Raw genomic sequence first — 21,274 nt, 5'->3', positions numbered from 1 at the left:
AGTCAACACTTGCTTATAGGATGATATTTTCTGCTGTTAAACTCAGACCAGTCAGCTGCACCATTGGAAACTTCATTTTAACAGGTTTATGATTTCATTCTTGGATGCTGATTATTGCTGGAAAGAATTTGGGACTGCATTCACAGATTTATGTATTTTGGAGGCTCATTCTGTCATAGCGCTATTACCTTGTGATCACTAAAACTTAGAACCTCGGACATAGCATCGAAATTATTTATCGTCTGGAGATTATCAGGAAAACATCTACAATTGCAAACTAAGAATGAATCAATAAAACTCAATAATCAGCTTGCAAGCAAACTGTTTGACAAAATTACTGTGGCAAAGGCATAAAATATCAGACCAAGGAGGCATCTTACAGGGGATATCAGAGAAGGAGTATCCTGCTAGCCTGAAGGCTTAATTAGAAAGATGAAGACTTAGGAAGAGATGCTAGAAGATCTGCAGTATCTTCGTGAGCATCCTGGATGGTTTAGATCCATCTTCAAAGAGAAGACGAAGTCTTTGCTTTCCTTGCAAATAGGCTTGAGAGCCTAATCGCATTTGCACTAGAGATCTGGTAAAGGATTTGGATAAAATTAGGAAAGGTACGATGAAGCCACAAGCACAATTAGCTCATGATTTTGAAGCTGATGTAAGGGCAGAAATACTCAACATTTATGGAGAGTATAATGAATTTCCTATCTGAATTCAAAATGACTTATCATTTAGCGACTACTTGGAATTTTATCTCGAGCAGCTAAATATGACTGATATGGCAAAACGAAAGTATTTGGAGTTGGCCCAGGATCTTTTTGCAAACGAACAACACACAGGGGTGTACGAAGAAGTTCGGATAGACCAGAATTATCTTTGGATGATTTTGAAAAGAAGAACAGATGACTACCGGAGATGAGCAGCCTACTAGCAATTACGTAGAAGATTTTACATGAGGTGCAAGTTTCTTCGTTGGTGATTTAGAAGTGAGCTTTGACAAGAAGGTTGAGAAGATAGATTGCTCATAAGGTAATAGTAGTTTGGAGCATTTTTATGATGAACCTTATATTCCTAACATGCATGGCTTGAAATTGGAAGAACCCCCTAAGATAACATTGCAAGATAATAAACAGTGCCAGTAGGGTAGTAATGAAATGCATACTTTAAGGAATCAACTGAGGGTTAGTGAAGATATGGTTGTGACATCTTTAGTACATTATGGCAGGACCCTGAGTTGGTTGAGGAGCTCTACAGGAGGATTCCAAGAGAAGCGGGAAGAGATTGGAATGTTGATGACTTGCAGGAGGTCAAGATAGTCCTCGAAACTATGAAATCAGATTACTTGTATTTGCTGATCGATAGGGATTATATCCTTAAGATTGCTGAGATATATGTTGAATAGTCAAATAGAGGGAAGGATGAGATTGACGAACTTGAGAGATGAAGCATGTTCGTAAGGCATTGGACGAGGCTCGATTCTCTCTTCAAGGAGCAAAAAATCAGATCAAGGTCATGAATCAATCTCGGGAACCTGAGGATAGAATGAGACAGGAATTTTTCCTAGAAGTCATTGATGAACTTGAGAGCATTTAGCAAACTTATGACTTGGATAATTGTCCCAAATGATTAAGTGACAAAACTTTTGATCACTTTCAGTTGATAGATAACCTCTTGTTTGAAGTGGTTGATGACTGGATGTCCGATAACCCACTTTTTATGATAGAGGAGGGAGCCTCTCTTGTTTGCCTTGAGGAGGAAGAAATTGATTTCAGACCCTGGAATACTGATTCAGATCCTAACAGTGATTCAGGGACTTAGCTTGGGAATGATGAACCAACTTCCGTTGCTTATCAGTTGATCAACTCCAACATATTTTCCAATTTCAACCCTCTCAGGATTTGGGTGATTTTCCTTCATCAGTTGCTAAGTAATTCTTGGTGGAGTAGTTATGTGAGGAATGTGGTTATATTTCCAACATCTTTCATATTCGTAGCACCTATGTACTTGGGATTTCTCTAGGTTGATGATGATTGTGTTGGCTTTGATGTCTTTGAGATAGTGGTTTTAGCTTATGAGTAGCTCATTTCCTACATCACCCATTTAGGGCAGGTCTTCACACTCTACTGGGTTACACATGGACCTTTTATATGCTTCTACCTCATCATAGCTGGGGAATGACATAACAGAGTTGGGGATCTAGGTGTTGGCAGATTGTATCTTTGGTTGGATGAGGATTTTATTATGGTCATGGTGCTGGTCCGTACTGATCAGTTTACAATTGCAGGTGCTGAGTTTTTACAAAGTAATATGGGATTCAGGAACCCGGTTGACAGGTGGTTTACAATATGACACCTTGCTTCATAGTTTGACTGGATTTGTTTCAGTGTAGGCTATAGGGTCAATTGCAGATTCATATGGGATCCTAGTATTAATTGCTTGAGGGCAAGCAATCTCAAGGAGGGGAGACTTGTAATGTCCCTTTTTTGGGGACATTAGAAATATTAAGGGGGTCATCTCTATAATATTAAAATTTACTAGGAGAGCTGAAACTTCATTAATTAAAAGTCAAATTAATATTCCAAGTGGGCAAAAGAGGACGAGGAAAGATAAGATGAAACTCATAAAAGAAATCGAAGGGTCATCATTGCAAGAATAAAAGGAGAAGAGGCTCTTTCTTTTCTTATGCTTGATTTTGCTATTTAGTTTAGTTTTCTCTCTTGGAGAGTTTCAGAAAATTAAGCTTTCAGCCCGTGTGAGGACATAGCCCCTCGTGCAGGCAAGTAGTGGACGCAAACCCATTGCCTGTGGAGATATCATCACAGGTGTCTCATTGAGCTTACATGTTCTTATCCTCTCATTCCAATCCGACTGTTGAATTTTGTATTTAGGATTGGTTTTCTATGTATTGGTTATTGTATTGCTGTTGTATAATACAATAACGTTTAGTTGCCAGGTGTTATATTGCGGTTGTAAAAGGCAATATCATTGTTTAAGGATTTATAAGAGTTTCTGGTTTTATCATACCAGTTTGTAATTCATGGTTGCATGTTGATATTCTGAATGATATTGCGAAATAATGGGTCATATTTAAGAATCTTCTAGTTTATTATAGCATTGTGTCTCATTTTTGTGTATACCCGAATCTGAATGTTATATCTAAGAAAAGTGAATTAATTGGAAAATTCTACTAGTTTTTCGAATGTGACATAAATTATCCGCAAGGTTTTATTTTTAAGTGTAATGTTAAGGAAAACCAACAAATATCCTATTCGGGATATTACAAAGAATATGATTATGCTTTTGATCACTCTTGCCTTTAATGATGACATATAGTGAGTCAACTATTCATTATCATCAAAGATTGCTTCAAATGTAGATATCCAGGCACGTAAAATTAGTCACCAAGACTACCTAGATTTCCATGTGGCTACAAGAATGACTTGGATCATCTCTTGATTAACTTAACTTTGCACGATAAAAATTTGTATCTTTGATTAATCTCTAAGACTATTCATAATAGAATACATGGACCTTCAAATATAATAAATGAATGTGATCTTGGTTTGTTGAGATTACACTATCGTTCTTCGTGAGAGTCCTTGTTCTCTTAGGAAATAGACATATCCCCGCCCTTTGGATTCTTATTCGATATTTGTTTTGATATATATTTTGTGCATCATAGTTGGAAAACTCGCCAAAGCCAAAAACTCGCCAAGCCCCCCAAAAGTTTAATCGGGAAAAACTCGGCGACTCTCAGGAACCTAAAAAAAACGCTGAAATTTATTTAAAAATATGTTAGAACCCTCCTCTCCCCTCCTCAAGTCTCTGATCGCACAATACAAATTGGTGTTGAAAAAAATGAGATTTTCTGCCCTATATCACTTTTCCAAGCATGCAGCCGAGTTTTTATTAAAAACTCGCCAATTTTTCAACGATTAATCAGCAAGTTTTTGCTGGAGCCGAGTTTTTCTGTCATTTACTCAGTGGCCAAGAAAACTCGGTGATTTCCTACTACTCGCCGATTACTCTGCAAGTGTGCCAACTATGTTGTGCATCATTGGCACCAATGTTGGATATGTCAGTTTCCCTAACTAGTTCATGTCCATAGGGTATCAATCCTCATTGTAATGGCCCTCCTAGGAATATAGTTTATTTAACCAATAATTCTGAATTAATGTTTTTATTTTGCTTCCTTGCCATATCAGAAAACCCTTATTTTATATTTACATATTATTTTATGTTCCACAGTCAATACTTCATCCTTAGAGACATCATATATTATATATAAGTTTTTAATCTTTTATCCAGTGCTAGAGATCGATGCCTCAATGTAATGTCCTTGAATCCTATACAAATTGGGACTAATATAGTCTTGTAAGAGACCATCTAAATCTGTTTCTTTGATATGTAGAGGTTTAACTACCAAGAGTTGTATCTGTTGTATTTCTCCAACCTCAACTTCATATGTAAGCCCTTCCTCATAGTAATAATATTATCTTGATGAAAGTAAAATGAGGCAGGAATTACTCTTAAAGCCCAATCTATGATAGATAAGAAGTTAAACAAACTCATCCTTTTGATCTGTGGTATGGCTCGTGTAGGTGCCTCGAGTATTTTCTAGGCAAGTCTTATCCACTTTGTTCATTCAGGTTTGTAATAGTTATATGCTGAATGATTCAACTTGCTGGTGTATATCCCAAAGGTGAATGGAAATGGAGGATACAAATCAAATGCCTTAATTATGATTCTGACCTTTATCACTATAATTCATTGTTCTATGCATCTATCTTTTATATTGATTGGGCATGTTCCTTATTTCATCTTTATTACTGATATTAAATATGCTGATTGGGTTGATAGGGCCTATTATTTTCTCTTCTTGTATGCGGCTGAAGTACTATTATATTATAACTAACATTGGGTTGAGAATATTTGTTTAGGGTTCTCCTTTGCCGACTGGACTTCTCTCCCATCTGCCAGTTTCATTTTTGCCGGCTATACCCTTTTCTAGGTATTGATTTGATTCTGAAAAACTAACTCCTGCTGCGTCTCACTGGATCAAAGCATATTTTATAAACCTCCTTTCAATGGAATTGCTTGTCATCACTTCCTAAATTCCATGGCGTTGAACACTGCAATTTGTTGGGCACTGTCATCTATGAATCAAGTTATGGTACTGTAGGTAGATATTTGTCAAGATCAACACCAAATAACATTACTGACTGCACTTTTAGAGGCCATGATTGCACAGAAACAAACCAAACTTCATATAATATATACGCCAGTAATTAAAATACAAATGGAAATTCCAACAGATGAAATGGATTGAATGCGAGAATTATTTCTTTTATTCATAAGACAAAATAGCTTTGTCATGTTTCCCTTCTTCTTAGTCGAGCCTTCTCATTACGCGGCAGTAACTGCTGCATATAGTTGTGACTTTACTTCTTATGGGAGCACTTATATCTTTTGTTCTTATAATTTGCCTTGTTTACTCTCAATCGGTGTTACCTTGTCCTTGGGGATTTGTCTTCCACCCATGTGCCTTCCTTGTGCTGGGATATCATCTCTATGCCGGTGATTTGTGAAATACATATAGCCATCTATGACCAGCTGTCACAAACGCTTCATGATTTTCCTTTACGTTCGGGGAATGTTTCATTCAATTTACTCAATTTATCCATGGACTATTACATATTTTGTTGAAGACCATTCATACGCCTGAGAGAAATTTCATTTGAATATTGCCGGTGTATATATTGGTCTACTATTGATTTGCCCGAATATTTTATTGGCAATATATCTTTTTCTTATGCAATCTAAATGAATATCTATCACCAAGACATATCAATCCCTATCCCACATATCCACGCTGTCTTCTTGGGCAGTGGCTGCAGAGTTTGTATGGAGTTTAAATTCCTTAGGTCACGTCTGCAATGTTTGTATGGGGTTGTGATTCCCCCTGTCTTCCTTTTCTAATTGCTCTCCTTTTATTCCTGTTCGCTGCCTTGCATTTTCCAGACTTGTGTATGCGGAGGCCCTCAATTTTCTGCCACAGTTTATCAGCCAAGTTGTGCTTATCTATTTTCTTTGGAATGCTGTCAGCATGTTCAACAGCTGGATTTATTTCTTCTACATCACATAAATTGTCTACAATCTTTGAGTGCTTAGTCTTGTTTATGGTTCCATTTTCATAGGAGCGTAATTAGAACTAAAGCTCATCTTTCAGATAATTTCGATTATTATTTGTTACATAATTTTCTTGACTATTATTTCACATTTGTATATGTTAATTTTAGGATTTTTTTCATTACCGTTTTCATTTGCACTTTTGCGCTGATAACATGTTGAATTATCAGGATTGCTGCAAATGTACTAACATTGCCATTGTTATAGGTGTGTTGTAAATGCAGATTTGAATCTCATATCAGTATGAGAAGAGGAGACATGTCTCATGAAGAGACATGTCTGTATGGTTTAATCATCATTTAATTAATAATATTATATTAACAAAAAAATAAAATAAAAATAAAATATATATATATATATATAGAGAGAGAGAGAGAGAGAGAGAGAGAGAGAGAGAGAGAGAGAGAGAGAGAGCTATACAATAATATATAATATTTAATATGAATAAGTATATATAGGAAATGATGATTGCGCAATAACAATAATGTATCTCAGATCGAATCAATCTGACTGAAGCTACAACCTTAACAATAGCTTGCAATTGGAGTCAATTCAATGCCTGTCAAACAAAACAGTTCTTGCCAAAACAAATTAATAAATCTTCTGTCACTGTCACTGTCACTGACAACGTTCCTTGGTAGTCCACAGTGTTTAAAAATGTCTCTAAAGAATGGACCAGCTACTTGTGGAGTCATATATTTTGATGATATTGTGTGAAAATGAGTATATTTAGTAAGTCTATCAACCACATAGATTCAATCTTTAACTTGCATCATTAGGAGTCTTATGAATAAATCCGTGGAGATATTCTCTCATTTGGGATTTGGAATGAGTTGTTGCTGCAATAATCTAGCTGGAAAAACACAGTCTATTTTATGTGTTGACAAACCAAACATTTCCTAAGATGCCTAAATACATAACCTTTGAACCCCTTCCATGAAAAATGCTCTCTTGCTTGTATGTCGTGTAGTAGCTTGGATGACTAGCATGTGGTATGTCATGACATTTTTCAAAATTCTCTCCCTCACCTTCAATTTTGATATAAGATACACCCTATCTTTGTGAAGAACGATCTCATTAATCTCTTTGTACCTTTAATGTTGTAACTTCCCAGCAAAAATGTCAATAAAAAATGCATTCTTGGCATTTCTAACAATTATAGATACCTGCAAATCAATACATATATCAATTGTAGATTAGAAACAAGGTTTCCTAGAGAGTACATCACCCACCACATTTTTTTTTAACCTTAACGTACTCTGTCAAAATTATGGGCTTGAAAAACATACTCTGTCAAAATCATGGGCTTTCAACTTACCCTTTTTTGTTGTCTACCCTTCAGTTCCTTCTGATTGAGGAATTTCAAGCTATTAAGATCTGTTTTCACCACAAACTTCCTGCATAACCAAGTATTGCTTGAATCTTGTTAAGGCATTCATGATGGCAAAAATCTACTTGTCAAAAAAATAGAGAAGCTGTGTGCCATCTTCTTGAGCTTCCTGCTCTCAAATGCTATGGAGCATCTATTTTGCATCAAGATTGCTCCAATCACCTCTCTGTAAGCATCACATTCTAAAACAAATGGAAGTGAGACATGTGAAATAGCTAAAACAGGACATGAACTCACGATCTCATCAACTCAATATCTTTTCCCTTGTTTGTTCTTTCCTATCCATTGAGGGGCAAGGAAAACTTGTTTTCAGGATGGCTAACATCTACTTGAATTTTCTTTAGTAATGCTTGAGCTACTGAGGCATTCATGATGGCTAACATCCTGCATAACCAAGTATTGCTTGAAACTTGTTAAGACATTCATGATGGCTAACATTTACTTGTCAAAAATAGAGAAGCCTCATGTCATCTCCTAGAGATTCCTACTCTCAAATGTGATGGTGCGTCTATTTTGCATCAAGATTGCTCCAATCCCCTCTCTTTAAGCATCAGATTCTAAAAGAAAAGGAAGTGAGACATTTGAAATAGCCAAAATAGGAAATGGACTCATTACCTCCTCAACTCAATCGTTTTTTCCTTGTTTGTTCCTTCCAATCCACTGGGGGGCAAGGGGAACTTGTTTTCACGATGTATGTATCTCTCTTTAAGGATCACCTTTGTTGGGAGGTGTGTATCTTTGCTTGAGGATTCTCTCTCCTTTTTTGAAAGGTACGAGTCCTTGTTTAAGGATCTCCTCTCTTTATTTGTGGAAAGTGTGTGCCCCTGAGGAGGATCCATTCCTTTGTGTAGAGGTGTGAATCTTTGCTGAGGATCCCCTCTTGTTTTGTTTGAAGGTGTGTATTTGTGCTAAGGGTTCCAAGAGTGTATAATCACCCCTGATTGTTTTTCTAAATACATGAAACAATATAGAAACTAAAGTAGAATGACTGCTGATACAGGGAGCACCTCGACTCTGTTGAAGCAGAGATTGAGTCTGTTGAAGTGGCACAGACTTTACTCCAAACTGAAGGCTATAATGCATACAGCTTTAATCCAAACAAAATGCCTATAAAAAGGTAAAAGCTATTCCATCAAAAAGTTCAGTAAATAAAATCCCACATCCAGAACTGAATTTTTTTTCATTCCATATCTTTTTTTGCAGCAAGGAGATCTTTGGACAGATTGTCTGCATTAAGCAAAAGCACATCCCTCCTCTTTCAGGTAAGGGGTTGCCATCATTAAAACGGATGCCTTATCCAACAAAGGAGAAAGTAATATAACAAAGGGAAAACTTGAAATTTTATTTCTGTTTTAAATTTTTTTGCAAATGCTCCTCCAAACCAAAGACCCAGAAATTCCTGAGACCTTCACCTTTAGCCACTCTACGCTTTAGAAAGGCCAGTCAGCTAATCTGATTGAATAATAGATTTAAGATTGACCCAAGAATTAGCTTAAATGCTGATTGATGTTGAAACTGGGGACTGATCGATCCCTGTATTATCAAGGAAACCTGCTGCAGAGCCTTGCTATCTAAAACAATGTTCCAGGGGGACATTTTTGCTACCCTTCAAAAGCTTTGGGCCTCTTTAAGCATACATTCCAGCTTTCAAACAATGGCATTCCCTTTGTCCTTTCCTCTCTAAAGAACTAACCTTCAAGCTTATTGCTAATTGAATACTTTCAATTAACTCTAAAAAGTTAGCTTCATTCTTGGTTGGAACAGGCAAATAAGAAGGGCACCCTTTTTGTGAGGTATCCTTTTTCATCCCTAATTAAACAACCAGCCCCAGTCTGGCCTGTGTTACTGCTAGCAACTGCATCAAAATTAGGCTTATGCGATTTTCTTGAAGGAGAGATCCACTTGACTTCTTTTCTCCTTAATCTCTTATACCATTGATGGGTCTATTGTCCTTAATAATTTTTAGTGTTCATCTATTTATTTGGTTTTGTTAGTTCAAAATGTAAGTTCCTAGCTTGAAAGATTCATTTTCTTTGCAATATACAGGGAAATGAAGAAGTATAAACCATCACACTTGGACTTAAAACAAGATTTTGTACAAAAAAAATTGGTTTTGAAAGTTTTAATTAATTCTAGCTGTTTGTACTGTTTTTTTTGATATATATTTTCAACTGTTGTAACTTATTTGCTTCTATTTTATAATCCTTCCTAGGCTATTTTGACACCCCTGAATGGAAGAAGTTCAAGTCAAAAGATCTTGGGCTTGCAACTTCAATGATAAACAAACCAGCACAAATTGTTTTGAGGTCCCTCCAAAAGACAGGTACAACTCGTACTATATCTATGGATATGTTATAAGCAGATAGTAGCCTACTATTCCTCTGAAGTACAGTAGTTACCTTGTGGAATCTTTTCATTTTTGAATAATTACTTAAACAATGGTAAACAAACCAGCATTACAAATATGGCAAAATCTATGTATATGCTATAAGTAGATAGGTGCCTATTATTCATCTAAACTCTTAATGGTGATCTCATAGAAGCGTTTATTTTTTAAAAGTGTTGAGCCTTATGGAGAAGGATAAGTGTATCAACCTCGAGATTGGGTAAAGTCTCGAGGGACAAACTATCCCTTGTGCCACCTCACTTCTACCAGTGTTCTGGTGAGCTAGGGGATGAAGACAAATTATTATGATAAAGAAGATTACGACAACTAGGAAACAAAGTCCACCAAATTCAGATAACTATATCTTACTAATTGATAATGATGTTTTCACTTGGGTGTCAGGGAAATCTAGATTACAGAGACTGAACATTGAAATCTGTAAACTCACTACCAAAGACACCCATGAGGGTCAAGGACAACAATGTGGACGGACGATGTATGCACAGAACATGTTCATCTTGTATGAACAGAATACAGACTTCAGGACCTGAGTCTTGAGAAGACTAAAATAATACAATTAAAATACAGAAGGTAAAGTATAGAAATGCAAAGATAAATAGACAAAATGAGTAGAAATATGATGAAATAACAAATGGTTAAAAAAATTGCTCACAGTCTAATTAAGATTGAAATGAATACCCACAAGCCAACTGACATCCATGTTTCTCGCTCTATCGAACCTGCACATGTAGAGAAAATGAAAATACTTGGACGGCTGTTTGGAGACCTGCCTTAGTCAGATCCTTGCTTTGGTGTTTCCACCTCCACAACAGCTGATATAGACACAATAGAAATGGTTATAGTTAACTATATAGAAAATAGACAATAAAGATAGTGCTGTTGAGAGAGAAAGAAATAGTGATATGCTATCTAGAACACAAAAACAAATGAAGTGGAGAGACTCCCTTCGAGATCCAGAAGCTTGAGTTCACTGTAATGGAGGCCAAGTGACGAAGATGATCAAATCAATATGTTGCAAACTGTCCTATGATAGTGAGAAACTGGAAAAAATAATGGAAGAATTATGTATACAAAGAAGGCCAAGAGAGAATGATGAAGAAGACCCAAGAATGGGGCTCAAAATGGGATTATAATGGCTCGAAGTTGAATATGGGCATCTGTAGTCAGTCAAAACGGGTTTTACACTGTATGGTGGCAACTTGTAACACCTCAATGACACTATGCATGTTTGTGGACGAGAACACGCAAGATGGGCGTATTGGCAACCTCATGTGTCTTGGGCCATCTTGGCTGTGTTGTCAAGATTCTGAGTGGATGGAGACAAGGCAAGATGAATGGATGTAGAGGGTTTGCGTGAAATTTTGTGTTTTAGGCTAAGGTAGAGGCATGGTGAAATGTAAGTTACACAAGGGTACAAATTTACGGCATTACATTTTATGCCCACTTTAGGGAGCATATGAGAATAAGACATTAGGGAGCATTATCAGAATAGAGAGATGTGAGCTAAAGTAAAGGAAACTTACTTGACTTACGGGGATTTCATCCACATAGGGTTGCCCCTAGCTAGAAAGCTTTGAATTGTTGCTGAGCCATATCCAACACGCAAGTTACAAACAAGCATGGTGGATGATGAAGACAACTTGTAGACAAAGACCACTGACGATATGCCAATATGGGTGGCAAGTTTTGTTATGCCAAATATCAATACAATTGGGGGTTTTAATAGTGTGCCAATGCGAGTAGCAAAAACTAGATAGTTGAATGATAGGACAACTTTGGATGGTGTGTTGACATAGGGCAATTTTAATAGTGTGCCAATGTGAGTAGCAAAAGCTAGATAGTTGCATGGTAGGACAGCTTTGGATGGTGTGGCGAGATGCATAGCAAAAGCTAGATAGGCATGTGATAGGGTAACTTAGAAAAGTGTTGACATGTGTAGCAAAAGCTAGTAAGGCATGTGATAAGGTGACTTAGATGATGTCGATACATGTAGCAAAAGATACATAGGCATACAATAAGGTGATGTTCGACGAGATAGTGGATTAACCCCTAAAAGGCAAACATAAAGGAATTTTTTTAAAATTTTGCAAGAAAAACGTGTGATGTAGAGACAATTTGATGGTTAGATAACAAATAATCCGACAACATAGATATAATAAGCCCCCCTTAGAATGGACCATGTTACTTAGAGGGGAGCATGAGATGTTCTAAGGAGAGGACAGAAATTGGAGCATGTCAAAATACAAGATGTTTCCATGGAATGCCACTTCTTGACAGGTGATACATGATCTCCAAAACATCTAAACAAAGATAGGGGGATTTGGTGGGTTGACGTCACAACCCATAAGAGTGATATACATCCTTCAAGGGGATATTTCATCACTACCAACTATGACTTGGATTTGAACAATAACACATGTGGACAAGGAAAAATAAAAAATTGGATTAACATAGAAGGGGAGCCTAAGTGCCCGCAATAATTTGCATTGTCCCCAAATGTCAAAAATCAAGATACAATAAATAGAAAAAACAACAACACAGATAAGAAGGTGCATGTTAGACAACCTCTTGTGTCTAAGTACTAACAAAGAAAAAGGGTCCTCTAAGAGGGAACATTATTAAAAGACAAGCATTGGGTAATACATAATACAAAAACTCTGTAATCTAAAGATAGAGAAGTGGATGCTCCCTTCAAAAGTTGTCCACCAATAGATCATTGTCCTTTCACCAATAGATCATTGTCCTTTTAATCTTGATCATATCGGGAGGGTGGTCAAGATTGCAATGGTACAACCACAATGGCAGCACTAGGTGTATCAGTAGCAGCTAGAGCAAGGCAACCTCAACATTCTCATCTAGGAGCTCGATTGAGGCAAGGGAAAGAATCATGTGAAGATTGTCGTCAATATCAAAATCTCCTCAAGCTAGTCAAACAAGTAAGTCTCAGCTTGCAAGTGACCTATGATGAGGTAAAGATGTAGGAGACACTTCTTTGACCTTTGCGAAAGGGTCGAAGATGAACTTAGGAGAAGTAAAGAATTGCTCCAATACGAGGATTGAGATAGAAAGAGGATCTATTGGAGCAGATATGTAATGCAAGAAATCTGACCAAGGCCTTGCTCGAACTTCCTTTTGAAGGATGGAGGCGATTAATTGTAGTAGCCTTAAGGTCATCAGGGAAGCTGAAATGACGATCATGCGATGGAGTTGGCACAAGTTAGGTGGACATCATTGAATTGGATATCCACTTGGGTGTGCACCTTTTTTGTTGGTGCAAAGAAGGGCATAATGTCAGGCAAGGTGGCGATGGGGGGTGTCTCTTGTGACAGAGAGATGAAGACTTGGACTTGCTTGGTGTGAGGATAAATTATCACTCCTGGTGTAGGGGGAAGCAAGACGAAGGAAGTTACAAGATGAAAAGTTGGAGCAATTGAGAAAGATGCGGGAGCAGCACTAGGTCAGAAGTAGAAACAATGAACACAGGCTCGAAAGACACATAGTCCATTCTTGAGGGGGGGTTCAAGTGCTAATGCCCTCTCTCTCGATGATGATTATGCTTGCACAAAATCTAGTTTTGATGTAGATTCTGGGAAAGCTAAGAAGCTTGCGAGGGTCCAGTGGCATCTTGCTCCATGGGAGAGGTCATCAATGCCATTGTTGACAAAAAGGAGGGCCCCACAGATTGAGTAGAAGGTGACATTTTCATAGAAATCGCCGACTTAGTTACAAGCATCCATCCTCTTTTCTCCCTAGTGGCGGGATGAGGACTTTAGGAAACCCTTAGAGGCTATGGAGCAAGCTAAGGGAGAGGGTGCAATCTTAGGAGACCTCTGACCCTTATTGTAAACGATAGGGAGGGGTATGTTCATGTTGATGGGAATGGGAAAAGGTGGGCGCTTTTTAGGCTTGGGCAACATGGGCACCTTTCCTTTGTTTGCACTAGGTGCATACATGAGAATAAAAGGCATCGCCAAAGGTTGCGAGATTCAAGGTGGACAAGGGGGTCTCGAATGGGTTATTTGCTTGCCTTGAGGCCTCGATGAAGTTGGGAAAAAGGATGGAGCACACTAAACCTAAAGAGAGGGCTGATTAGGAGTGGGATAGACGCTAAAAACTTGAAATTCAGTTCTTCAACCTTATATTTATGACAAGCAATGAACAATGCATCTTGTCGAAGACATAAGAGCCTTACAGAAGTAGGCCAAAAATGGTCAAGAGAAAAGCCGCCATAGATGTGACACCAAGGGGCGATAACTAGTGTCTTGGATCATGTGCATGATGCACTCTTGATGGACCTTTAGACATTTATGCATGACTGAGGGACGACTCCCATGGAGGTCACCTAAGGGATATCTAGTTTGACTATGATAAGGTCAACTCGACATGAAGGGTCCACCAAGACATCCCTCACAAAAACAGCATTGATCAATGATAAGATAGAGGGAGAAGGCTTTCCATTGTATGGTTCATCGAGAGGGGTAAAGGTGATGTTCGTCTCATACAACCTCTGGTCAAGTGGTGAAATAGGAGAGATAATCACTATATTAAGATAGGGAATGTCACCCAATGAAGGAGATGATGAAGACGCTGTGATAAAATTCGATGAATGTGTTGGAAAAGGATTGGTGCAGATTTGCAACTCACTAATTGGTTTATCCACAAACTTATTTTCTTTTGATTTCCTTTTACCGACTTGATGGGAGCGCTATCTATGTGGTCTTGGAGTAAATGTCTAAGATAGACACAATGCTTAGTGTCATGACCTGACATATAGTGGCATTGACAAATCTTTTACTCATCATACTATTGAGGGCAAGGGCAATTGTTAGGAAGGGGTCAAAGTTTAGAAGAGTTACCAAATTGTCTTTTAACAGTCTTTGTAGAATGCTTGCATAGGAATCAAACAATTTAGTCAATTTTCGACTGCCTTGCGGATCTATCGATAAGGAATTCCTCTCAGAGGGTTGTGGTAGTGCCATGACACTAGCCACAACCTTGTTCTTTAGAAATCCTCCAGAATCAGAGGCCTCTCCATAGGCATTTGAGGAAGAATCCCCAAACTGGGCCATTGTGTGTTTGTATTCTATCAAAGTACTACAAAGGCAGGTGAAATTGGGATGCCTATTCAATGGTAGCTTCTCTCTCAATGCTAGTCGAAGGTTCCTGACAAACATTTTTTTGGGGTCACCATCAGGTAAGGCCTAAGGAACTTTCGTGGAGATAGACCGATATCTTCAAATTAGGTCAATTATCATCTCATTCAACTTTTTCTTGCAATGAACAAGGCTTTTAATGGTGATGTTTTAGCCTATATTTGTTTGGAACCAAGTGAGGAAAGCATCCATCAGTTGGTTGAAGGTGTTGATAGAGTAGTTTGGGAGAGAGCTATACCATTCCATAGTGGTTCCCGTAAGGGACCAAGAGAACAATTTAAGCAACACTTAATTCATTATGATAATCACGACATTGGGAAAGAAAGGATTGATTTAGAGATGTGGATCCCCTTCACCATTGTACCTTTAAAACTTCAGGGACTCATCTCCCTGTGGCAGTGACATGGTTGCAATGATAATAGAGAGTTAAAGATTTTTGATTAGTCGAAGTTGATAAGGCCACCAACTATTGCTGCAAGTATTCCATTTTCTGCAATATGTTGTTGAGAACACAATTATGAGCCGGAGGAGGCGGATTACCATCGCTCCCAAGGGGAGTAGAGGACCCATTATGTCCTTGTCCAAAACCGCCGCCTCCTTAATCAAATCCTAGATTCAGAGCATTTTGTAGATTATACCGCATAGGGTTAGGCGTTGACTTTGTAGCTAAAGTCACACCAGTGTATTCCCTATAGCGATTTGACTTCTTTCCTTCAGAATCTCAACGAGGAAGAGATGCGTGATCATCTACTATATGCCCTAATGCCAAGAGTACCTTGAGGCCTTGTTTTTTTTGATTGAGGAAATCTCAACATTGACGATGATTTTCACACAATCCCTCTCACTGGCCTCAGTGGAGCATCCTTGGCTCTAGCTGCTAATGGGGTGCTTGGGGTTGGTATCGCAACTGTACCATTGCAATCTCGAGCTCCTTCCCATATGATCAAGATTGGGAGGATTTGATCTATTGGTGGATTTGTAAAGGTAGCAACCACTTCTACATCATTAAATTAGAGCATGGTTACCCGTGTTGCCCAATGTTTCTCTCAATGTTGTTCCCTCTTGAAGGACGTGTATTTTGTTGGTACTTGGAAATATGAGTTGGTTTTGCTGTGAACCTTCTATATGCAGTCTTTTTCTTTTAGTTGTGTTATCTCTAGCTTTCGATATTTTTGGGGACGATGCAAAGTGTTGGGGGGTTCATGTTGACCTAAATTTATGTTTTTCTTTGTCTTCATGTGCTATTCTTTAGATCAAAGACATAGTTGGCAGTGATGAAATATCCTGTGAGAGCATTTATATCACTTTTTGGGTTTTGATGCCAATTCGTCATATCCCCTTGTCTTTCTGTATATGTTGTGGAAATCGTGTCATTTGTTAGGAAGTGATATTCCATGGCAAATTTTATATGTTGACATGTCACAATGTCTTTTATCTAAGAATTTCTCATGCTCCCATCTAGGCAAATGGTCCATTTTAGGGGGTTTGTTATATTTGTTGTCTAATTGTTGTTTTATCTAGCCTCATGCTGTCACTACGTCACGGTTTTTTCCCTCAAAATTAATTTTTTAAATCTTGATGTCTGTCTTTATGGGGGTCAGTTCACCATCTCGTGTCAATTTCACCCTATCATATGTTTATGTGGTTTTGTTATGCATTTCGACATTGTTTAAATCGCCATAGCACACAACAATCTAGCTTTTGCTATGTGCATTGGTGCATGTCTAAGGCTAGGGTTCCATGGGGGGGCTCAAGCTTCTATTTTAAAAGAATGAGAGGTCCCATGAAGAAAAAAAAAAAATTGCTACAGGATAAATTACAATCTTGACTCTTGCCCAAGAAAATAGGAGCTTCTGCATTTTAGGGCTGCATATTTGAGAAGAGAAAAAGGTGGGGCTAAATTTTTTGCCACCAACTTAGGAAAATTCTTTGCCTTGTGTCAAACATCTACAAATTTAGATATATCCAAAAAATTATAAATAGATATATCCAAAAAATCTAAACAGATATATCCATACCATAATAATTTTATGTGATGTTGTTAGATATAACAAAAATTATGAAAAGGAATTCCTTTAAAGATATTGAAACAAAAATTCTTGAGATCACTAGGTTCCTTAAATTTTGGAGCTGAAACTTTTTAACTGATTTGCCTGAGAAATTCATAGGACTGCTAGGTTTAAAATATTCGAAAAAATTCTCTACAACACCCGCTGATTTTTTTAAGGACGCCTCCCTCCATGAGATCCCACTAGAAGCAATTATTTCACATGCCTATATAGCTTTTGCTACCATGTTGGCACACCATCTAAAGCTGCACTATCACATGCCTATCCATCTTTTGCTACACATAATGATGCACTATCAAGATCGCTCTATTATATAGCTATCTGGCATAACACAATTTGCCACCCATATTGGCATACCATCGATGGTCCTTGTCAATAGGTTGTCCTCATCATCTAGCATGCTTGTCTGCAGCTTGCATGCCAGATGCAACTCAACAACAATTGGAGGCTTCCTAGCCATGAGCGACCTTTATGCAAACAGAGTTCCTGCTGGGAAGTCTAGTAATATTTGTTACTTGTACTTGCATCTCTCTTTGTCACATAATGCTTGCTAAAGTGGGACAAAATGTAGATGTGCGAGTTTTCACCCCGGTGAAATTCATCATTACATAATGCCCCTACCTTAGCCTAAGACACAAATTCCATGTCACTTGTCCACGCTCACTTATCTGGTTTTGTAACAGCCATTTCAAAATCTTGGTCATGTAGCCTAGCTGACATAGGAAGTGTGAGGGCTGCAGAGATGTACACTCATATTTTAATGTACAAATGTGCAAATTGCCGATGGAGCATTACAAACTACCACCCTATAGTTCTAATGCTCCACTTCCACCACGCATTGATATCCAAATTCAAACTCTATGATTAAATGTCCAATTTAGTGCTTCATTTGGTCTTTAGGATCTTGGCACTCTTCTTCTACACCCTTATTCACTCATTGTGCTCTCTACAACTTCTTTTTATATTTGGTTGTTTTTATTTCATCTCATATTTGGCATTTGTCAGCAATCCTCATCTTCACCTTGTCAAGCTTGACTTTGTAGTGGTGGAGGAGTGTTATCGATGCTCTTGTTTTGTGTCTTTGATAGCGTATGATACTTCTCTATCAATATTTTTCAATATTATTTTTGTTCCCTTGATTATTGTGGTTATATGTTGCTGTTTTATCATGTCTATATTAATTGTAGTGGAGTTGGAAACACTAAAGCAGAGATCTAATTGGCAAGTCTCTAGAAAACCACCCACTATTTTCATTGTTTCCATGTGCGTAGGTTTGCGGGGTGTTTGTGTGAACCATCAACTTTGTTAAACATTGATTCTAGTGTCATCTTCGCCCTCCACCCTCCTCCCCACCCTTATATTTGGTTTCAAGTAGCTTAGTTAATTGCCATTTTTTTATTCTATCATCTTCCTTGAATTTTGAGCCGACATTTGTACCTTAATGAGCTCACTCCATGCTGTTGTCCTATTTTTGTGTTGTCACTGTACCCTGCTCTGGTGTCCAAAGATAGTAGGCTTGCAGATTTTTCGTGTTTGGTCTTTGTGGTTTGCAATTTAGCATTTTCATTTCTTGTAGCTGAAATATTTATATTTGTTAAAGTTATCAACATTTCATCTGCATTTCATATCTTAGCTGTCCTAAATCATTTCAATTTTTTCCCATGTAGTGTCTTGATCCCTAAGCTAATCATAGCACTAGTAGAAGTGAGGTGGCGCAAGGGATAGTTCATCTCTTGAGACTTTAACCGGTCTCAAGATGGGTGCACTTTTATGAAGAGGACTGTTGACACATCTTATCTTGCGCGATTTAAGCCATTGGAAAAGAGAACCTACTTAGTGATAAGGTCAGCCTGACATGTAGGGTCAATGAAGATTCCTTTGAGAGAGACACCTTGATTAATGCCGAGATATAGAGAGGAGAAGACTCTCAGCTATACAAATCATCTAGAGGGGTAAAGGCGATATTCATTTTTGGTACCCTCTAGGCAGATGGTGAAGAAAGAGTGATCGTCACCATTTGTACGAAGGTATTGCCACTCAGAAAAAGGTAGGTTTGATAAAGAGTTTATTGGTTCACGTTGGGTTCACTAGAATGTGGAGGAAGAAAAGTGCACCGACTTTGAGACCAGTTAAGTCACAAGGGATGAACAATCCTTGCACCACCTCACTTCTACTTGCACTTTGGTGAGCCAAGTGATGGGGACAAATTAATATGATAAAGGAGATTACAACTAGAAAGCAAAGTGCGTGAATTTTAGATAACTACATACCATCAATAGATAATGTTTTTTTTACTTTAGTAAACAAAATTGCATATTACAGAGGTTTAACACACGAAATCTATAAACTCACTCCCTCAAACCCACATGGGTCAAGGACGATAGTGTAGGTGGAGGACATATGCATGACACCTTAATCCTGTACGCATAGAGTACAAATTTGAGTATGTTTCCTGAGAAAACTAGAATAACATAATTAATTAAAATAAAAAATGTAAAGTGTGGAAATGTAGAGATAAATAGACAAAATGAGCAAAAATATGATGAAACAACAAAGGTTTGTCCAAAACCACTCAACCTAAATAAGATGAAAATACTACCCACAAAGCCAAATGACAACCCAATTTCTCGCTCTATCAAACTTGTATACAAGAAGAAGACAATCAAAATGGTTGGGTGGCTATTTGGAGACTTGTCTTAGTCAGATCCCTACTTTGTTTTTTCCACCCCCACAACAACCATTATAGACACAATAAAACTATGATATGCTATATATATCAAAAAAAGAAAAAATGTAGTAGAAATTCCTCTCGAGATTGAGTAACATGAGCTCACTGAAATGGTGGCCATTGTTACAAATATGATCAAATCAATATGTTGCAAATTGTGTGAGAATTTCAGAAATGTAATTGGAGAGTTGTGTGTACGAAGAATGCTAAGAGAGAATATACGAAGAATGCTAAGAGAGAATGACCAAGAAGACCCAAAAATGAGGCTCAAAATGGGATTACAATGGCTGGAAATCGAATTGGGATGCTGGTGGGCAGTGGAATCCAGCATTACACTATACAGTGGCATTTTGTAATGCCTCAACAACACTCTACATGTTTGTAGATTTGCTGACAAGTGTGCTTTGTAGAGATGTCTTCCTTGCACCCATGCGTCTAGGCTATGTGCTCGAGATTTCAAGCGGATGCTAATGAGAAGAGATGAATAAACGTGGAGGGATTACATGTAATTTTGTGTTTTAGGCTATGATAGAGGCATGTCATAATTGTAAGCTACACAAGGGTGCAAATCTATGACATGACACACACATCTGATTTTTTTTAGTGTCATATTTTGATGAAAAGATTGTATTTTCTTGTATGCATGTCAAGCTTGAATATTTGTTTCTAATAGTTTTCAATATAATTATTTTCTTAGCTGAAACCTTTTCAAGGTGAATAAAAGAAGTTATCCATCTCATCAAGTAGGGAAAATACAAAATCTTGGATAACAGAGGAATGAAAAAGGTGTTCTATTGTAGAATGTAATGCCCACTTTTCTGAATTTGAATTTAATAATAAAAAATAGATTAATTATAAAAATATTATAATATAAATACAATTTAATTGATTTAATGAAAGGTCAAAAGATGCATAATGAAGAGTTGCGACTCCCTTACCATAAGATAAATAAGGGAGGAGAGTTCATTTGAAAGGGGATGGAGGAAGGAAGTAAGAAGGGAGCAAAAGGAATTAAGGAAGCAATAATGGAAGAAAGGAGTGGGATGAAAAGAAGCGACTCTTTCAAAGGGACAATGATGGAGGGTTGTGACCCATTCACAAGGTGGTAATTATGAAAGTTTGTGACAATTATAAAGAGGCACGACTTTCCCTCATATTGGAGGATATAAAGGGGAAAAGGTCTCGTTTAAGGAGGAAATCCAATGGACATGGATTTAGGGAATGGTATATTACTATCAAAAGGTAGCAATGGAAAGTGGTGACTCAATCCTTATGAAAGGGGGTGACCCTTCTGTCAATAAAGTATAAAGGAGGATTCATTCCAAACATCTAAGGGGATAA

The 21,274-nt window shown here is 37.6% G+C and overlaps 1 protein-coding gene across 5 annotated transcripts in view; it reads left to right on the top strand.

Moving 5' to 3' along the window:
- LOC149539632 (uncharacterized) overlaps window positions 1-21,274 on the top strand; it is a 135,012-nt gene that overhangs the window by 30,512 nt on the left and 83,226 nt on the right. For 3 of the 5 annotated variants that reach the window (XM_089800868.1, XM_089800867.1, XM_089800869.1), the window contains 3 exons: window positions 8,577-8,693; window positions 8,780-8,838; window positions 9,789-9,899. In XM_089800868.1, the coding sequence (XP_089656994.1) occupies window positions 8,680-8,693; window positions 8,780-8,838; window positions 9,789-9,899 (184 nt within the window). In that variant the 5' untranslated portion in view covers window positions 8,577-8,679. The remainder of the gene's footprint in view (window positions 1-8,576; window positions 8,694-8,779; window positions 8,839-9,788; window positions 9,900-21,274) is intronic. The other 2 variants (XM_089800866.1, XM_089800870.1) reach the window with 1 other exon arrangement.

The sequence above is a fragment of the Cupressus sempervirens genome, chromosome 9 (assembly GCF_028749045.1).
Source record: "Cupressus sempervirens isolate cs-2001-9-10 chromosome 9, ASM2874904v1, whole genome shotgun sequence".
Lineage (NCBI taxonomy): Eukaryota > Viridiplantae > Streptophyta > Pinopsida > Cupressales > Cupressaceae > Cupressus > Cupressus sempervirens.
Note: the sequence above shows the minus strand (reverse complement) of the source record. Positions and strands in the feature narration are given on the sequence as shown.